Source organism: Semicossyphus pulcher, unplaced genomic scaffold (genome assembly GCF_022749685.1).
Source record: "Semicossyphus pulcher isolate SPU_LCO1_2020_fin unplaced genomic scaffold, fSemPul1.0.p SCAF_18, whole genome shotgun sequence".
NCBI lineage: Eukaryota > Metazoa > Chordata > Actinopteri > Labriformes > Labridae > Semicossyphus > Semicossyphus pulcher.
In genome coordinates this window covers 26990043-27008034 of record NW_027211691.1, presented here as the reverse complement: position 1 = coordinate 27008034, position 17992 = coordinate 26990043, and the positions used below count along the sequence as shown (strand labels likewise).

Sequence of the window (17992 nt, the reverse complement as noted above, 5' to 3'; positions counted from 1 at the left end):
GCATGCGAGTGTCCACGCGAGCGCGTACAAGAAGGTCGACTGCAGTTCCCTCAACGGCCGACCGTGTCGCTAGGAATGAGGATTTTCTGAAAATTACATATAGACCCTTTAAACTATTTTTACACCCCAGATGTTGTTTAATCAGAATCAGAAATACTTAATTAATCTCTGGGGTTAAATTTGGGCGTTACAGTTGCTCTGACGGAGAGAAGCATGGAGAAATATATGACATAAAAATAGAAGTAAGAAATATTTGCATTATTAAAAAAATGTAAAAAAGGTCAAGATTAAATGCTGAGATATGGATATATGGCGATTTGAATATGAGCGTCAGAATTAAATATAATTGCCAGAATAAAGTTAAATACAAATAAGAGTTATTTACAAATGAACAAGTATAAGGCAGTGTTTATGTCAGCGTACAACATTAGAAAGAAATCAATGAGACCTGGAAACAGAGGTTTCAACATGGGATTTTGTTTTTTAAAAGCCAAATATTTTATAAAATAATTAAATACATTTTGGCGTACATACTAATATGCAAAATCATGTTTTGGACATCCATAACGTTTTAAATCACAACATTTAGGTCTTAGTTAAAGTTATAATCTTCTCAGTTTCATTCTGTTTGGTGGCACCTTATGGCAATTTACGACAATTGCAGTCGCATACGTTCCAGCTAACCCAACGTCCACGGTCGCTCCGGTTGTAACTCTTGATTTTCCTGGCTGACGGTCGCTTTCCTTTTCAGACTGTTTGCTTCATCTGAGCGTCGAGTTTGTTTCTTCTTCTTTGGATTTTCACTTCTTGTTGAAGTTGTATCTGTAGTCATCCATCTTTTCTTTGTTTGTTCAGCCATAGTAGATTACTGTTTACTCGCAACACTTGCAGAGAGCGGAAAAGCAGCCGCTTAGCTCCGCCTACCCTCTCTGGCAGACCAACCACTGCTGGCTGATGGAAAACGCGTCACTAACTGGGCGCCGCCACAGACACCCAGCCCATAATAATACTATATACTGCAAATACAAAGGCTTTCATCAGTGGGCCATCGGCTCAGTCACCATTGTGTTACCTCATTCAGAGAGAGAGAGAGACGTACAGACATTTATTTACATGAACATCCTCCAGATTGTTTCTTTAACAAAATTTAAGTGAATTCTGAAACTGAAACTCATTGCAGAAAAGATTCTCCTGACCACCGAAAACATACATTTCTGATGATAAACAATTCTATCATTTTATAGAAAAGTTCTTCAAACATGAAACTTTCTATTTGATCTCAAATAAAACCCAACTTCAGAAGAATTAGAGAAGTTAAAACTGTTATCATGATTATTTAGCTGCCTGGTGTTTTCTGATCTTTCAGATGATTTCCTACTCCTCCTTGGCGCCTCCCTGCAGCTGCAGGTGTTTGAGGAGGAGCTTGAGGCCTCTGTTCAGCTCCTTGCAGGAGAAAACTGTGAGCTGGATGGAGATGACGGACAGGTCTCTGATCCAATCAGACAGCTCTGTCTCAACATAGTCCCTGACTTCATGATGTGCAGGTAAACTCCGCCCGTTGTGCACCTGTCTGTCTGCCTATTTACCTGTCTGTCTCTCTGACCCCTGACCTCTGCATGTGCAGATCTTACCTGGACATGATGAAGGTGATCATCTTTAGCTACATGTTCTGGTTCGTCCTCACCATCATCTTCATCACTGGGACCACCAGGTGAGTGGCAGGTACCCGAGTTATTTTAGTAAAAATTCTCTTCAGAGTGGAAACAGGATCTGTTCCAGACTCAGTAATTACTTTACAGTTACCTGGTGACAGGTGTCTACTTCCTGTTCCAGACTCAGTAATTACTTTACAGTTACCTGGTGACAGGTGTCTACTTCCTGTTCCAGGCTCAGTAATTACTTTACAGTTACCTGGTGACAGGTGTCTACTTCCTGTTCCAGACTCAGTAATTACTTTACAGTTACCTGGTGACAGGTGTCTACTTCCTGTTCCAGACTCAGTAATTACTTTACAGTTACCTGGTGACAGGTGTCTACTTCCTGTTCCAGACTCAGTAATTACTTTACAGTTACCTGGTGACAGGTGTCTACTTCCTGTTCCAGGCTCAGTAATTACTTTACAGTTACCTGGTGACAGGTGTCTACTTCCTGTTCCAGGCTCAGTAATTACTTTACAGTTACCTGGTGACAGGTGTCTACTTCCTGTTCCAGACTCAGTAATTACTTTACAGTTACCTGGTGGCAGGTGTCTACTTACTGTTCCAGACTCAGTATCTTCTGTACAGTTACCTGGTGACAGGTGTTTACTTACTGTTCCAGACTCAGTATCTTCTGTACAGTTACCTGGTGACAGGTGTCTACTTCCTGTTCCAGGCTCAGTAATTACTTTACAGTTACCTGGTGACAGGTGTCTACTTCCTGTTCCAGACTCAGTAATTACTTTACAGTTACCTGGTGACAGGTGTCTACTTCCTGTTCCAGACTCAGTAATTACTTTACAGTTACCTGGTGACAGGTGTCTACTTCCTGTTCCAGGCTCAGTAATTACTTTACAGTTACCTGGTGACAGGTGTCTACTTCCTGTTCCAGGCTCAGTAATTACTTTACAGTTACCTGGTGACAGGTGTCTACTTCCTGTTCCAGGCTCAGTAATTACTTTACAGTTACCTGGTGACAGGTGTCTACTTCCTGTTCCAGACTCAGTAATTACTTTACAGTTACCTGGTGGCAGGTGTCTACTTACTGTTCCAGACTCAGTATCTTCTGTACAGTTACCTGGTGACAGGTGTTTACTTACTGTTCCAGACTCAGTAATTACTTTACAGTTACCTGGTGACAGGTGTCTACTTCCTGTTCCAGACTCAGTAATTACTTTACAGTTACCTGGTGACAGGTGTCTACTTCCTGTTCCAGGCTCAGTAATTACTTTACAGTTACCTGGTGACAGGTGTCTACTTCCTGTTCCAGGCTCAGTAATTACTTTACAGTTACCTGGTGACAGGTGTCTACTTCCTGTTCCAGACTCAGTAATTACTTTACAGTTACCTGGTGACAGGTGTCTACTTCCTGTTCCAGGCTCAGTAATTACTTTACAGTTACCTGGTGACAGGTGTCTACTTCCTGTTCCAGGCTCAGTAATTACTTTACAGTTACCTGGTGACAGGTGTCTACTTCCTGTTCCAGACTCAGTAATTACTCTACAGTTACCTGGTGACAGGTGTCTACTTCCTGTTCCAGACTCAGTAATTACTTTACAGTTACCTGGTGGCAGGTGTCTACTTCCTGTTCCAGACTCAGTAATTACTTTACAGTTACCTGGTGACAGGTGTCTACTTCCTGTTCCAGACTCAGTAATTACTTTACAGTTACCTGGTGACAGGTGTCTACTTCCTGTTCCAGACTCAGTATCTTCTGTACAGTTACCTGGTGACCGGTGTTTACTTACTGTTCCAGGATCAGTATCTTCTGTACAGTTACCTGGTGACAGGTGTCTACTTCCTGTTCCAGGATCAGTATCTTCTGTACAGTTACCTGGTGGCAGGTGTCTACTTACTGTTCCAGACTCAGTATCTTCTGTACAGTTACCTGGTGACAGGTGTGTACTTACTGTTCCAGACTCAGTATCTTCTGTACAGTTACCTGGTGACAGGTGTCTACTTACTGTTCCAGACTCAGTATCTTCTGTACAGTTACCTGGTGACAGGTGTGTACTTACTGTTCCAGGATCAGTATCTCCTGTACAGTTACCTGATGACAGGTGTTTACTTACTGTTCCAGGATCAGTGTCTTCTGTACAGTTACCTGGTGACAGGTGTCTACTTACTGTTCCAGGATCAGTGTCTTCTGTACAGTTACCTGATGACAGGTGTCTACTCACTGTTCCAGACTCAGTATCTCCTGTACAGTTACCTGGTGACAGGTGTTTACTTACTGTTCCAGGATCAGTGTCTTCTGTACAGTTACCTGGTGACAGGTGTCTACTTACTGTTCCAGGATCAGTGTCTTCTGTACAGTTACCTGGTGACAGGTGTGTACTTTCTGTTCCAGGATCAGTATCTTCTGTACAGTTACCTGGTGACAGGTGTGTACTTTCTGTTCCAGGATCAGTATCTTCCGTACAGTTACCTGGTGACAGGTGTGTACTTTCTGTTCCAGGATCAGTATCTTCTGTACAGTTACCTGGTGACAGGTGTCTACTTACTGTTCCAGGATCACTATCTTCTGTACAGTTACCTGGTGACAGGTGTGTACTTTCTGTTCCAGGATCAATATCTTCTGTACAGTTACCTGGTGACAGGTGTGTACTTTCTGTTCCAGGATCAGTATTTTCTGTATGGGTTACCTGGTGGCCTGTTTCTACTTCCTGTTGGTGGGTGGGGACCTGCTGCTGAAACCAGTCAGGTCCATCCTGCTCTACTGGGACTGTCTGATTGGCTACAACGTGTTCGTCATCACCATGAAAAATATTCTGTCGGTAAGATGAGTCATCCTCACAAAATCATATTCATCTTTAGTATTCATTTTATCCTTTAAGAACTGAGAGATATACTGACTGTCTGTCCACCTGTCTCTCATTCTGACCTGTCTGTCCCTCAGATCCTAGCCTGTGGTTTCATTAAGTCGTTGGTTCAGAATCACTGTTGGCTGATTCAGCTCTTCAGTCTAGCCTGCACTATCAAAGGATACACCAAGCGTATGTAACCCGTCTCTGTCTCTACCTGTCTGTCTATTATTTATGTGTTGTTGTTTACATATGTGTCACTTCCTGCAGCGGAGCAGCAGAGCAGTAAACAATGTGAGTTGCCGAGCGACGAGGCAGGAATCATCTGGGACGGCGTCTGTTTCTGTTTCCTGTTACTGCAGAGGAGAGTCTTCAGGAGCCACTACTTCCTGTATGTGGTCCTGGACCTGCAAAACACACAGCTACTGGCCTCCAGGTACACACACACACACACACACACACGCACATACACACACACACACACACACACAGTCACACAATGTTATTGGTGTGTGTCGCAGGGGGGCAGAGCTCTTCGAGGCATCCACAGTGAAAGCTGTCAGAGCGAGGCTGGAGGTGGAAAAGACCTCCATGGACCTGCTGAAGAGACAGTAAGACACAAACACACCTGTCCAGAACCACTTCAGTAGTTCAGTAAAGTCCAGACCACTTAGGTCCATTACAAGTCCAAACCACTTAGGTCCAGTAAAGTCCAGACCACTCGATCCAGTACAAGCTTTAAAATGGACTTGAGACTTGTAAATCCTGACTTGTCTGGCCTGTTGACCACTTCCTGTTTTGTTGTTTCCTCAGGATGGAGAGGATTAAATCACGACAGCAGAAGTTCCGCAGAGGAAAAGAGAAATTGTTGAGTTTAACTCGAGATAGCTTCCATACTGATGGTGTGTACCACATTTGTGTTACCATGGTAACAGTGTTTAATACATAGCTGTCAATTATAGAATAACTAATGGGTGTTTCTGTTCCTTTTAGGTCAAGAAAACAAGAAGGGGCAGCGGCAGAAGGAGTGGTGGAGGCCCTGGGTAAACCACGCCTCCAGTGAGTCACATGACCTCTGACATCATCGCTGTTCACTTCTTTGTGTGGTGTGCCCGACTGTCCTTCTGCCTGTCTGTCTGCCTGCAGTGGTGAGGAGTGGGGACTACTACCTGTTTGAGACAGACAGTGAGGAGGAGGAGGAGGACAAGAAGAAGGAAGAAGAGGAGAAGAAGGAGGAGGAGCTACCTGAGAAATCCGCCTTCCAGGTGAGTCTGTTTAAACTCATCACAGCTCAGAAACACATGTATCAGTTCTGTTAACTGTACAACTAGGTCCTGATCAGCACATTCAGAAATGATGACAACACTAAAACTAACTACTAACTAAAAACAAAAAACAAAAGCATCAAGAAGTAATTCAAGACGAGCGAGTAAAAGCTTAAAGACTCATTTAGAGGCTGATGTGTTCTCCGCAGGTGAGTCAATCCAGAGTTTAGGATCTCTGACTGCGAGTAGTGTTTTTGCTTGAAATGCCCATTCCTACTATGGACTGTGATTGACTGAGAAAATGACGCAGGGAGTCTTGGGATTGTTAAACTGTTTGTTAGACGTTATTTGCACTGTCAAAGCTTTGCTTGTATATAACACAGTGGGGGACATTGAATTGGGCTGTGTGCATGTTTTTTTGGCTTGCTGTAGATTGTCCTGTGTACTTTTGTTTGGGAAAGGGGCTGAATGTCTGCCAACTCCTTTGTAGGGTTGCTGGTATTCATTCATTAACTTTATTTTAACTTTAAATCTTTTGTCAGTGGAACCCTCTGACTGGCACCCTGGCTAGCCAGTGACCGCCAAAACCTTTGTGACAGGAGAAGAGCATTTTTTGCCCTTAGCTGGGCGAGGGAGGGCACACAGGATAAAGCTTGGTAGTGTAAGTTAGCATTAAGAACATCAGAGGCCTAAACGTTTCCAATGAATTATTCTACTTAACTCTCAAAGAAGAGGTCTTTCCTAGCAGGAGTTTGGAGGAGGCAAATAAAGGCAAATCCAGGAAAGACGATGAAATATAGTTAAAAGCAGTCGAGACATTATTTGTCCATCACTGTTTTCTAAGCAGATTGAAGTTGTGCTTCAAAACAACGGATGAATCAGAAGCTGTAGATTGGAAATATAACCCTAAGTAGCGATATACATGATAAATATTATAGAGGTTCGACGAGTAAAATGTCGAATACTCATATTTACAAACAGAAAGGGAATATGGGCGTGGCCTATTCTTCTTTTCCTCACGTTTGATACCAGTGATTTATCCGACCAATGTTCGTTGTAGACTCTAATACTGACACAAAGACGATTATACGTAGCCTGGACATAGCTTATATGTAGCCTGTATGTAGCTTGTATGTAGCCTGTATGTAGCTTGTATGTAGACTGTATGTAGACTGTATGTAGCCTGTATGTAGCTTGTATGTAGACTGTATGTAGCCTGTATGTAGCCTGTGTAGAAGAAATTAATAATCTTCAGGTCCGATTCAGTGGCTGGTTCAGATGAGTTTTATTCACTGCGCAGTGGAGAGAGATCATCACAGCAAGTTGTAGAAAACCTCTCTGACTAGAGTCCGCTCTAGTCAGATTATATATCTTGGGTCACAGTAAACAAAGGGCTAACCAAAAGGGCTATGCTTATTGAAATCGAGCAACAAAGGGCAATACACAACCAAGATGAAAGAAGCTACGGTGTCATTCTCAGAGGGGGGTGTCTGGGGGACCAAACTAACGAGGGTTCAAGCTAGCTTCTCGAGGCTCATACAGTGGTCTTAGGTGTGAAGAACTCACAGTCTGATGGCTAAACAAATGTATAGAAGGAAGTTAATCACAGGGGTTCCTTTGGAAACATCAAAACCTTGATTAACACTGATGTGATAGCAGGAAGGAAAAAGAATACACTCTGATGTTGTTCAGCTCTGAAGTTACAATTTGTTGAGACAATTTAACTAAAAGTAGAAAGGTGGAACGAATTGTGAAGAAAACCATAATTATTTAAGATGTTAACAAATACAGAATTAAAGCTATAAATTCTGTTTCCACAATTCCTCCTTTTGTCCTTTATAGGACAACATCAACATCAATAACAGAGATTAGACATAAAATGTGGCACAATTCGTGAAAGGATCTATTGAAAAGTTCATGAAGCGTAAGTGAACAGTTGGATGTGAAATGGGGAAGCACTCATCTTCAGCAGTATGAGTGTGTATTGTACACAAGCTATAGGATGAAGATGATAGTCTCAAGTCCAAATTGTAGAAGCATTTTTTTGGGGGGTATTTGGAAAGAAAAAAAAACATAGTCACAGTTTGAAAATCCCATTCATGACCTTCTCCGGTGCCTTTGATAGACCATTTCAGTGGTTGTAGAGAGGTATGGAGACGTTTGATTCGGATTCTGGTATGGTGGCGGGGTAGCAGAGCTTACACTTGCTTGCAGGGGAAGAATGCAATTGGGCATAAAACTATGTGATGGGAAAGATGATGTGACACAGTCCGAGATGGGAAAACCATTAAAGGGGGAACTATGGGGAAGTAATTGAAGTCTTTGTGGGAAAGGTTTGGTAGATGAGTCCCGTGTCTCCCATATTCCAAGCGCGGGGGACTGCATTAAGTCTTTACAAACTCCTCCTTGTTGGTCAGCAGTGGCTGTTGTTCTGTAGAAGGGGGACTTCCCAGAGCAAGTCTGTCCTCCTGGCCCTTGCCAGTGGTGTCAAGGAGTCACAGGAGCAATACTCATGAGAGTGGTCAGCAGCCGCAACATTGGTGTCCTCTGTGGGCATCCGATCAGTTGAACGCTGGTTGATATCATCATCCTGGGTGGGCACTGGTTCTTTTGCAGTGGTAGGAGGGGATCTACGAAGGTCATCCATCACACTTCAAGACGGTGTCGGTGGTCGCCAGGACTTGGGATGGGCTGTTCCAGCATTGTCTGTAGTCAGCAGGACTTGGGATGTGTCGGTCCACCTGGGCTGTAGAGCTGTATCCCTTCAGTTGCATCATCGGGCTGGATGTTGTAGTTACCACTATCAGCAGGAGAAGCCTCGGGCCGCAATTGTCTGTCGAAGTAGAACTTAAGAAGAGGAAAACTGCAACTTGCAAAAGTTAATGTCAGTTTTGATCATCAATATCATGGTGGGAAAGCTATGGAAGGTGTGTCAGGAGATATTTGCTGCTCATTAAATGTTCATAGGTGTTCATCCAGTTCTTTCAGTTCTGTCAGTTGTTTCTCATTGTCCTCAAGACAATGGGCAAAGACTTATGTCCGTTAAAATAAAAAGGAAAAAAACAAACAAACATGAACAATCACAGGTTTTAGATGCATAAAATAAATTAAATAATCGAAAGGACAGTTTCAAAACAAAACAACAGCAAAAAAGAACAACATTTTTATAATTAGAACATTTTCTTTAAGATATTAAACAAAAATCCTTGAGAAGGAGGGTGGTCTTTTTGAATGGTCACATTAATTTGTAGTAGATTTTGGAAAGCTGCAAAATTCTGCAAATCTATTTTTATTTATTTTTTTATTTTTTTCAAATTAAGCACAAATGTGCTTCTCATTTATTTAAGCCACCATCCTCCTTTTGCTCGTGTGTCATTTGATATGCCACATGAGCAAAGTGAGGAATAAGAGAATGTGGGGCTACTACGCGGCCGTCGTAGGAGCATCACAAACCCTCAACAAAGGGAAACAAAAGAAACAACAATAATAACAACACTTGGGGAAGGCAGGTTTGTAACACAAGAATAATAACAGTTAAACAATATTCTTTTGTTAAGGTTTGTCTCGAGTGTCTTTCAAGCTGGCTAAAATGCTGGCTGAATTCCTTCCTTCACTTTGCTCAAACCAGGTCATATACCTCAACCAATTAACCTTCTTTATCAACTTACTATTCCTTTCTTTCACTTGCAAAATCTCTCTACGGTCCTTCTAATACAACATTGTCAACTGATCTCACTAATGTGAAACATTCGTTGGTTTCTTTTGTCCATTCAAACCATTCTGGTACATCCGCCACACAATCATTACCAACATTCACATACATATACCATGCTAGGGTGCCCCTATCAGGAATCCATTGTCTACTCTGGCTTTTACCCATTTCAGAAACAAGAACAGCACTAAAACACAGTGAAAGTATTGAAGAAAGAAGGTAAAAAAAAATTTAAAAAAATAAAATAAAATAAAATGTGGTCAAATGAAATAAAGGAACTGAAATCGGAAGCAAAAAATAAAATAAAATGAAAGAAATTAGAAAATTAAAACACAGTGTACAATAACAAACAAAATTTCAGATTTAAATTTTAAATGTAAGAAATTAAATGTGAGGTGGGTTTCTTTTTTAGAGAAAATTTAAACTAGACAAGAATAGAAGGGAAAAAGTTAGAAACCAAAAAAACAAAGCAAAACAATAACATAAAATAAGGAGAAAAATACAGCAAACGACTGAAAACCAATGAGGTTATTGATATGTAAACTAATGTAACAAAAATAATAACATTATGAATGAGGAAGAGATGCAAAATTATGAAACAAAATTTGGACTTGGATGCATAGAGAAAGAAACAAAACCAATCAAACAACAACAACAACAAAAAACAAAAAACAAAAACAAAAACAAAACCCCACAATGAGCTTAAAGAACACACACCAAGAGAAAATATCTAGTAGACATTCCAGCCCATGTCATTAACACATAGAATTAGATGCATAAGCAACCACAATTGGCATAAATCACATAATGCAGCATCAATCAAGCCCATACAGTATGTATCAAAACAGCTATCACAAACAAAACATTAATGACAAAAAAAAAACACAGCATAGAATGGTAGTGATGGGATACTCCCCATATGCCAAGGAGAATTCACTGACTCACTCAAAACAAAACAAAACAAAACAATAAGCCAAGGCAAAGTGCTGACACATTGAGGGAACAAAGATCAATGAGTCTAGGGTACACACACAACGATGAGACAACAAACAGACGAACAAAACAAGACGAACAAATCCGGTCACAAAAAAATTGTCGTGCGAATTGCGAATTCAGAACGGGAATATTATGATATTTCAGCACCAATTTCAATTCCAGGACAATCAGGCCTCTTCAGAGATACCACACTCTGGAAATCCACTGGGGATAATAGTAACGATAGTCTGGTTACTCCTATTACCTATTATCTTCCTGCTATGGTCAGGCATTACACTATAATAACCTCACACAGCAGGAAATCCCAAACAGGGGAATTGCTCTGTGCAACACAGTTGGTAGAGACTGGTTACTCCTCCAAAGCTATCATACAACCCATGTACCCATGGAGCAGGCTTTACGATAGAATAATTTCATACAGAAGAAAGCTCTCAAGCAGGAGAAAATTCTTCTGTATGATACCATAAAAAGCCTCAGTCTGGTTACTGGTACTTTGATTATGGCATAAGGCCAAGTCTGGTTACTGGTCCTTAAATGATTAAACTACCTACTCACAGGCTTTACCACATTGCAATTCTTATAAAGCAAAATTTTCAAAGACGAGGACGGGAAAAATTTGCAATACATATTACAATACTACCTGCAAGTACATCCATAACCTACATAAAACATAAAGATACAATCACGGAGGACAACAAATTAGGCCTTAAAACTCACCAGAACCACCAGCAGCACAATTTTTTCTTACAAAAACTTCCAAGTAATTTGCTGCAATTCTTAAATTCAAATTAAATCGCGTTACCTGGGTCTATGGAGGATCCACAGACAGAACAGAGCAGTGTGAATATCAGCAAAGTGAGGAAATATCCTTTGGATTTGGCGCCGTTTGCTGATATTCAGCATCACTCATCTCAGTCAAAAGATGTCCCATAGCCCAAGGTTTGCGAGTTGCCAACAACGCCATATTGTAGAAGAAATTAATAATCTTCAGGTCCGATTCAGTGGCTGGTTCAGATGAGTTTTATTCACTGCGCAGTGGAGAGAGATCATCACAGCAAGTTGTAGAAAACCTCTCTGACTAGAGTCCGCTCTAGTCAGATTATATATCTTGGGTCACAGTAAACAAAGGGCTAACCAAAAGGGCTATGCTTATTGAAATCGAGCAACAAAGGGCAATACACAACCAAGATGAAAGAAGCTACGGTGTCATTCTCAGAGGGGGGTGTCTGGGGGACCAAACTAACGAGGGTTCAAGCTAGCTTCTCGAGGCTCATACAGTGGTCTTAGGTGTGAAGAACTCACAGTCTGATGGCTAAACAAATGTATAGAAGGAAGTTAATCACAGGGGTTCCTTTGGAAACATCAAAACCTTGATTAACACTGATGTGATCGCAGGAAGGAAAAAGAATACACTCTGATGTTGTTCAGCTCTGAAGTTACAATTTGTTGAGACAATTTAACTAAAAGTAGAAAGGTGGAACGAATTGTGAAGAAAACCATAATTATTTAAGATGTTAACAAATACAGAATTAAAGCTATAAATTCTGTTTCCACACCTGTATGTTGCTTGTATGTAGCCTGTATGTAGCCTGTATGTAGCCTGTATGTAGACTGTATGTAGCTTGTATGTAGACTGTATGTAGCCTGTATGTAGACTGTATGTAGCTTGTATGTAGCCTGTATGTAGCTTGTATGTAGCCTGTATGTAGCTTGTATGTTGACTGTATGTAGCCTGTATGTAGCTTATATGCAGCTTGTATGTAGCCTGTATGTAGCCTGTATGTTAGCTGTATACAGCCTGTGTGTAGCTTGTATGTAGCCTGTATGTAGCCTGTATACAGCCTGTATGTAGACTGTATGTAGCCTGTATGTAGACTGTATGTAGCTTGTATGTAGACTGTATGTAGCCTGTATGTAGCCTGTATGTAGCTTGTATGTAGACTGTATGTAGCCTGTATGTAGCTTGTATGTAGACTGTATGTAGACTGTATGTAGCCTGTATGTAGCTTGTATGTAGACTGTATGTAGCCTGTATGTAGCCTGTATGTAGCTTGTATGTAGACTGTATGTAGCCTGTATGTAGACTGTATGTAGACTGTACCAATCAAATTCAATCAAATTTTATTTGTATAGCTCCAAATCATAAGCAGAGTTATCTCGAGACTCTTTACAGAAAGAGCAGGTCTAGACCGACTCTTTGTTCTGTTATTTAAAGAGAGACCCAACATGAATCACCATGAGTAGCACTTAGCAACATTCGGCACATTGGCAGAACAACTTCCTTTTAACAGGCAGAAACCTCGAGCAGAACCAGACTCATGTTGAACAGACATCTGAAGAGACTGGATGGGCCGAACATGGGAGAGAAGGAGATGCAGGATAGAGACAGGCAGAGAGAGCAACAACAACATATGTCCTTGTTACAAGAACAACAACAGACACATACTGATGGTTACAATGCCAATAATAGTGGTAGACTAGTGTGAAGATTAGCAAAATAAATAAATAAATAAATTAGCGAGAGAAGCAGAGTAATGATAAAGGCTGAGGTAATCGTAATTGTAACAGTTGAAGTCAACAGGTCTACTATTAGCATTAGCAGCAACAATAATGATACTATGGGGAAGGCTGATGTTAGTAGTTGTTGCAGTCGAGCAGGTCCACAGCAGCAGGTGGTCTGCAGCAACGATCCTCAGGAACCTTCAAGACAAGGGAGCACGAGAACTCCCGGGAAGATATGTGGTTAGTAATGTTAATGGGACCAGAAGATACAGAGTTAATGAGCTGCATTAATATGACAGAGAGAGAGAGAGAGAGAGAGAGAGAGAGAGGCGCTTGGTGTGTCAGATCCCCCGGCAGTCTAAACCTATCGCAGCATAACTCTGGGCTGGTCCCAGCATGAGCCAGGCCTAACTATAAGCTTTATCAAAGAGGAAAGTTTGAACTCTTAAAAGAAGAGAGGGTGTCTGCCTCCCGGACCCTGACTGGTAGATTGTTCCAGAGGAGGGGGGCCTGGTAATTGAAGGCTCTACCTCCAACACTACTCTAAGAGACTTTAGGTACCACAAGCAGACCTGCATCCTATGTAGCCTGTATGTAGCTTGTATGTAGCTTGTATGTAGCCTGTATGTAGACTGTATGTAGACTGTATGTTAGCTGTATACAGCCTGTAAGTTAGCTGTATACAGCCTGTATGTAGCCAGTATACAGCCTTTATGTAGCCTGTATGTAGTCTCTATGGACGTTGTATGTAGACTGTATGTAGCTTTTATGTAGCCTTTATGTACTACATATCTACACCGAGCTCCTCTCTCTCTCTCTCTCTCTCTCTCTCTCTCTGTCTCTCTCTGTCTCTCTCTCTCCCTCTCTGTCTCTCTCCCCTCTCTCTCTCTCTCCTCTTTCTCTCCCTCTCTCCTCTCTCTCCTCTCTCTCTCTCTCTCTCTCTCTCTCTGTGTCTCTGTCTCTCTCTCTCTCTCTGAGTGCATGGTGGGAGTGAGCGTGTTGGTCGGAGAGCGTTTGGAGTGTGTTTTTGATTATTTTCTATCTTTCTCTCTTGTTTAATTGTTATTGTTAGTCTCAGTTTAATAGTTTAGTTTCTTTTGTGTTTTTTAGTGGAAGAACAGGTGAGATCAGGTAAGACAGGTGAGTTTGCAGGTAGGGGTGTCGGCAGCTAGGCAGTATGCTGGTTGTCGGCAGCAATGCCGAGCTGGAGAAGCTCACACGCCGACACGGTGTGAAGCTGCTGTCGCGTAGGGGCTTCTCGGTGGAGGAGGCCAGCTATGCTGTCGGGGAGGCTGTTGGTTTCGACAGTGTCAAGTCGGCCTCCCGGATGAACGGCGCCATAGTCATCTTTTTAGACCAGGTGATTAAAGCAGAGCAGGTAGTGGAGGAAGGAGTCGTGATCCGCGGCACATTCACCCCCGTCCTCCCGTTATCAAACCCGGCGAAAAAAGTCATGATTTCTAACGCCCCCCCGTTCATCAGAAACGAGGACTTAGCTAAAGAGCTATCACGCTACGGGCAGCTCGTGTCTCCCATTAAGATGGTTCTACTGGGCTGCAAATCATCCCAGCTGAAGCACGTCGTCTGTCCCCGTAGACAGGTTTTTATGTTACTACAAGACAGCAGCAAAGACCTGAACCTAACGTTCAGTTTCAGAGTGGATGGATTCGCCTACAACGTGTTCGCCACTTCTGAAACAATGAAGTGTTTCGGCTGCGGGGCGGAGGGACACCTGGTTCGGGCTTGTCCTGGAGCTGGTGTGCGGCAAATGGGCGGCGGTTTGGCGCTGTCCTCTGGCGGCGCGGGTGCGCTGGAGGTCGGCGCCGAACCGCCGGAGGACGGCGAGGGGCGGGTTTTCGGCTGAGCCGTCGGCCGGGCCATCGGCTGGGCTGGACGAGTCCGGTGCGGCTCAGCCCGCGGTCGGGTCGGGATTTCTCGGCTCGTCTAGGACTACGGAGGAGGTGCGGGACGGAGCGGAGGACATGGAGGACGGAGAGCTGAATGTGACTCAGGATCAAGGTAAGACAGTGAAACATGTAGAAGTCGTGCAGAGCAGTGAGGAAGCAGGTAAAACCAAACAGACAGAAAAGGAAAAGTGTAAAGAAAATGTCGAGAGCTGCAGCGCTGTGAGTGATGTTCAGATAGATGAACGCATGTGTGAGGATGAACTGTTGAACAAAAGTAATAAGAGAAAGAACCTTGATAAGGAGCAGAGCAGCTCTAAGGCTAAAAAGGTGCAGGAGGATCTTTCTGATGAGGAGTGTGAGTGGACTCCTTCACAGGAGGAGTCCATTGTGTGCTACTCTCTGGAGAAGATTAAAAAGTTTCTCCTGGAAACTAAAGGTCAGAGGGTGAAAATAGATCAGTTTTTCCCTGATCTCAGAGGGTTTGTTAAATCTGTTGTGCGTCTGAGAAAGGAAGAAGATGCTTTCAGTGAGCAGGAGGTGTACAGACTCAAGAAAATGGTGACCAAAGTCAAAGCCCAGCTGACTGAAGATGATGACTAAACCCAGAATCTGTCTCCTCGTGCTGGCTCTGTGTGTGTGTTCATTAAGTCTCTTCCTCTCCATGGCTGACATCAAAATTGGGTCTTTAAACATAAATGGAGCAAGAAGTGACGTGAAGAGAGCCTCTCTTTTTAAACTGATGGGTTTTAAACACTTAGACATAGTCTTTGTGCAGGAGACTCACAGTGACAGTGACAATGAGGCTGACTGGAAGAAGGAGTGGCCTGGGCAGGTGATCCTCAGCCATAAGTTGTCTAACAGCGGGGGGGTCGCTGTGCTGTTCTCGCAGAGGTTCACCCTCTCTGCTGTGGACGTGGAGGAGATCATGTGTGGCCATATCCTAAAGGTTAAAGTGCAATATGAAAATGTGAAGCTGGTTTTAGTGAATGTTTATGCTCCGGTTTTAGCTTCTGAGAGGATGGGTTTTTTACATGTTTTAGGTGATGTTCTTAACAGTTGTGCTGACGAGTTTTTATTCCTGGGGGGGGATTTTAATTGCACTGAAAATGCAGTTTTAGATAGGAATCACCTGGAGCCTCACCCAGCCTCAGCGGCCAGGCTCAGGCGTCTGGTGGAGGCGTATGAGTTAAAAGATGTGTGGAGAGGTGTGAACAGAGACAGCAGGCAGTACAGCTGGAGCCACTGCAGAGATAATCTGCTGTCTCTGGCCAGACTCGATCGCTTTTACTGTTTTAAACATCATTTTAGCATCTTTAAGTCCTGTCTTATCTCTCCTGTGGGTTTTACTGATCACTGTCTCGTTCACTGCTCCTTTTTTATCCAGAATGTGAAGGTGACCAGTGCATACTGGCATTTTAACACTGGGCTTTTAAAGGATCATTGTTTTAGAGAGGCTTTTACTTATTTATGGAAGACGCACAGAAACAGCAAGGCTGCTTTTCCCTCAGTGCAGCGCTGGTGGGACTTTGGAAAAGTCCAGGTCAGACAGTTTTGTCAACAGTATACTCGCAACGTCACCAAGCACATGGCCCGCTGTCTGAGTGACCTGGAGACTGAGGTGGTAGAGCTCCAGAGTCTGGTAGATTCTACAGGAGATCAGGGGCACGTTGAGGCCCTGAAAGCTAAAAAGGCTGCTCTAGCCAACCTGCTGGGCATCACAGCACAGGGGGCTCTGGTTCGGTCCAGGTTCATGAGCTCCTCTCAGATGGACGCCCCCTCCCAGTTCTTCTTCAGCCTGGAGAAAAGAAACGGTCAGAGGAAGATCATCCACTCTCTGCGCTCTGAGAGTGGATCCACAGTGACTGCGATCAGGAGCTACGCCACCTCCTTCTACAAGGAGCTGTTTCAGAAGGAGTTTGTGGAGGACGCAGAGCTGGCTGGTCGTTTTTATGATGGTCTACCTCAGGTGACGGAGGAGTCCAACACACTGCTGGACTCTGAACTGTCCCTGAATGAGCTGTACGCTGCTGCCATGAGCCTACAGAATGGGAAAGCACCGGGGATAGATGGTCTCCCGGTTGACTTTTATAAATCCTTCTGGGCCGTGATTGGTGAAGACCTGTTAGAGGTCATTCAGGCCAGTTTAAGGACTGGGCTGCTCCCGCTGAGCTGCAGGAGGGCGATCATAACCCTGCTGCCTAAAAAGGGAGACTTACAGGAGCTGAAGAACTGGAGGCCTGTGTCCCTGCTCTGTGGGGACTATAAGATACTGTCCAAGGCTTTGGCGTCCAGGCTGAGAGACGTGATGAGTGAGGTGGTCCACATCGACCAGACCTACTGTGTGCCCGGCAGGCTCATCAGTGACAACGTCACTCTGATTCGGCATGTTGTGGAGGTCTCTGGCTCGTTGGCTGAGGATACTGGTCTGATTTCTATAGACCAGGAAAAGGCTTTCGACCGGGTTGAACACCAGTACCTGTGGCACACGCTCAGTGCGTTTGGGTTCAGCCCAGGGTTCATAGCCAGGATACAGGTCCTGTACCGTGACATTGCGAGTATACTGAAAATCAATGGCGGTCTGGCTGCACCTTTTAATGTCCAGAGGGGGGTCAGGCAGGGCTGCTCGCTGTCGGGCATGCTGTATTCTCTCTCCATTGAGCCTCTGCTTCACAAGCTCAGGAGAGAGCTCTCAGGTGTGTCCTTCCCAGGCTGTCCCTCCACTTTTAAAGTCACGGCTTATGCAGATGACATCATGGTTTTAACCAACAAACAGACAGATATTGATATTTTAAAACAGAATGTGGACTTTTTTCACAAGATGTCATCTGCAAAAGTCAACTGGGGTAAAAGTGAAGCCCTGATGGTGGGTAATAAACTGTCAGACCACTTAACTCTGCCGGGGGGGCTCACCTGGAAAACGGGAGGGTTGAAGTACCTGGGGGTGTTTTTAGGTGACGAGTCGTTTTTAATGAAAAACTGGGAGAACGTTGTAGAGAAGGTGGAGGGGAGACTGAAAAAGTGGAGGTGGCTCCTGCCGGGCTTGTCCTACAGAGGGAGGACGCTGGTCATTAACAACCTGGTGTCCTCCTCTCTGTGGCACAGGCTGGCC

General features: G+C 43.6%; 1 protein-coding gene across 1 annotated transcript in view; it reads left to right on the top strand.

Annotated features, from left to right (window-relative positions):
- LOC138595976 (piezo-type mechanosensitive ion channel component 2-like) overlaps window positions 1-17992 on the top strand; it is a 77296-nt gene that overhangs the window by 31466 nt on the left and 27838 nt on the right. The window contains exons 24-32 of the mRNA XM_069667529.1: window positions 1367-1544; window positions 1625-1711; window positions 4318-4474; window positions 4597-4693; window positions 4772-4937; window positions 5023-5112; window positions 5315-5403; window positions 5495-5560; window positions 5648-5766. Of these exons, the coding sequence (XP_069523630.1) occupies window positions 1367-1544; window positions 1625-1711; window positions 4318-4474; window positions 4597-4693; window positions 4772-4937; window positions 5023-5112; window positions 5315-5403; window positions 5495-5560; window positions 5648-5766 (1049 nt within the window). The remainder of the gene's footprint in view (window positions 1-1366; window positions 1545-1624; window positions 1712-4317; window positions 4475-4596; window positions 4694-4771; window positions 4938-5022; window positions 5113-5314; window positions 5404-5494; window positions 5561-5647; window positions 5767-17992) is intronic.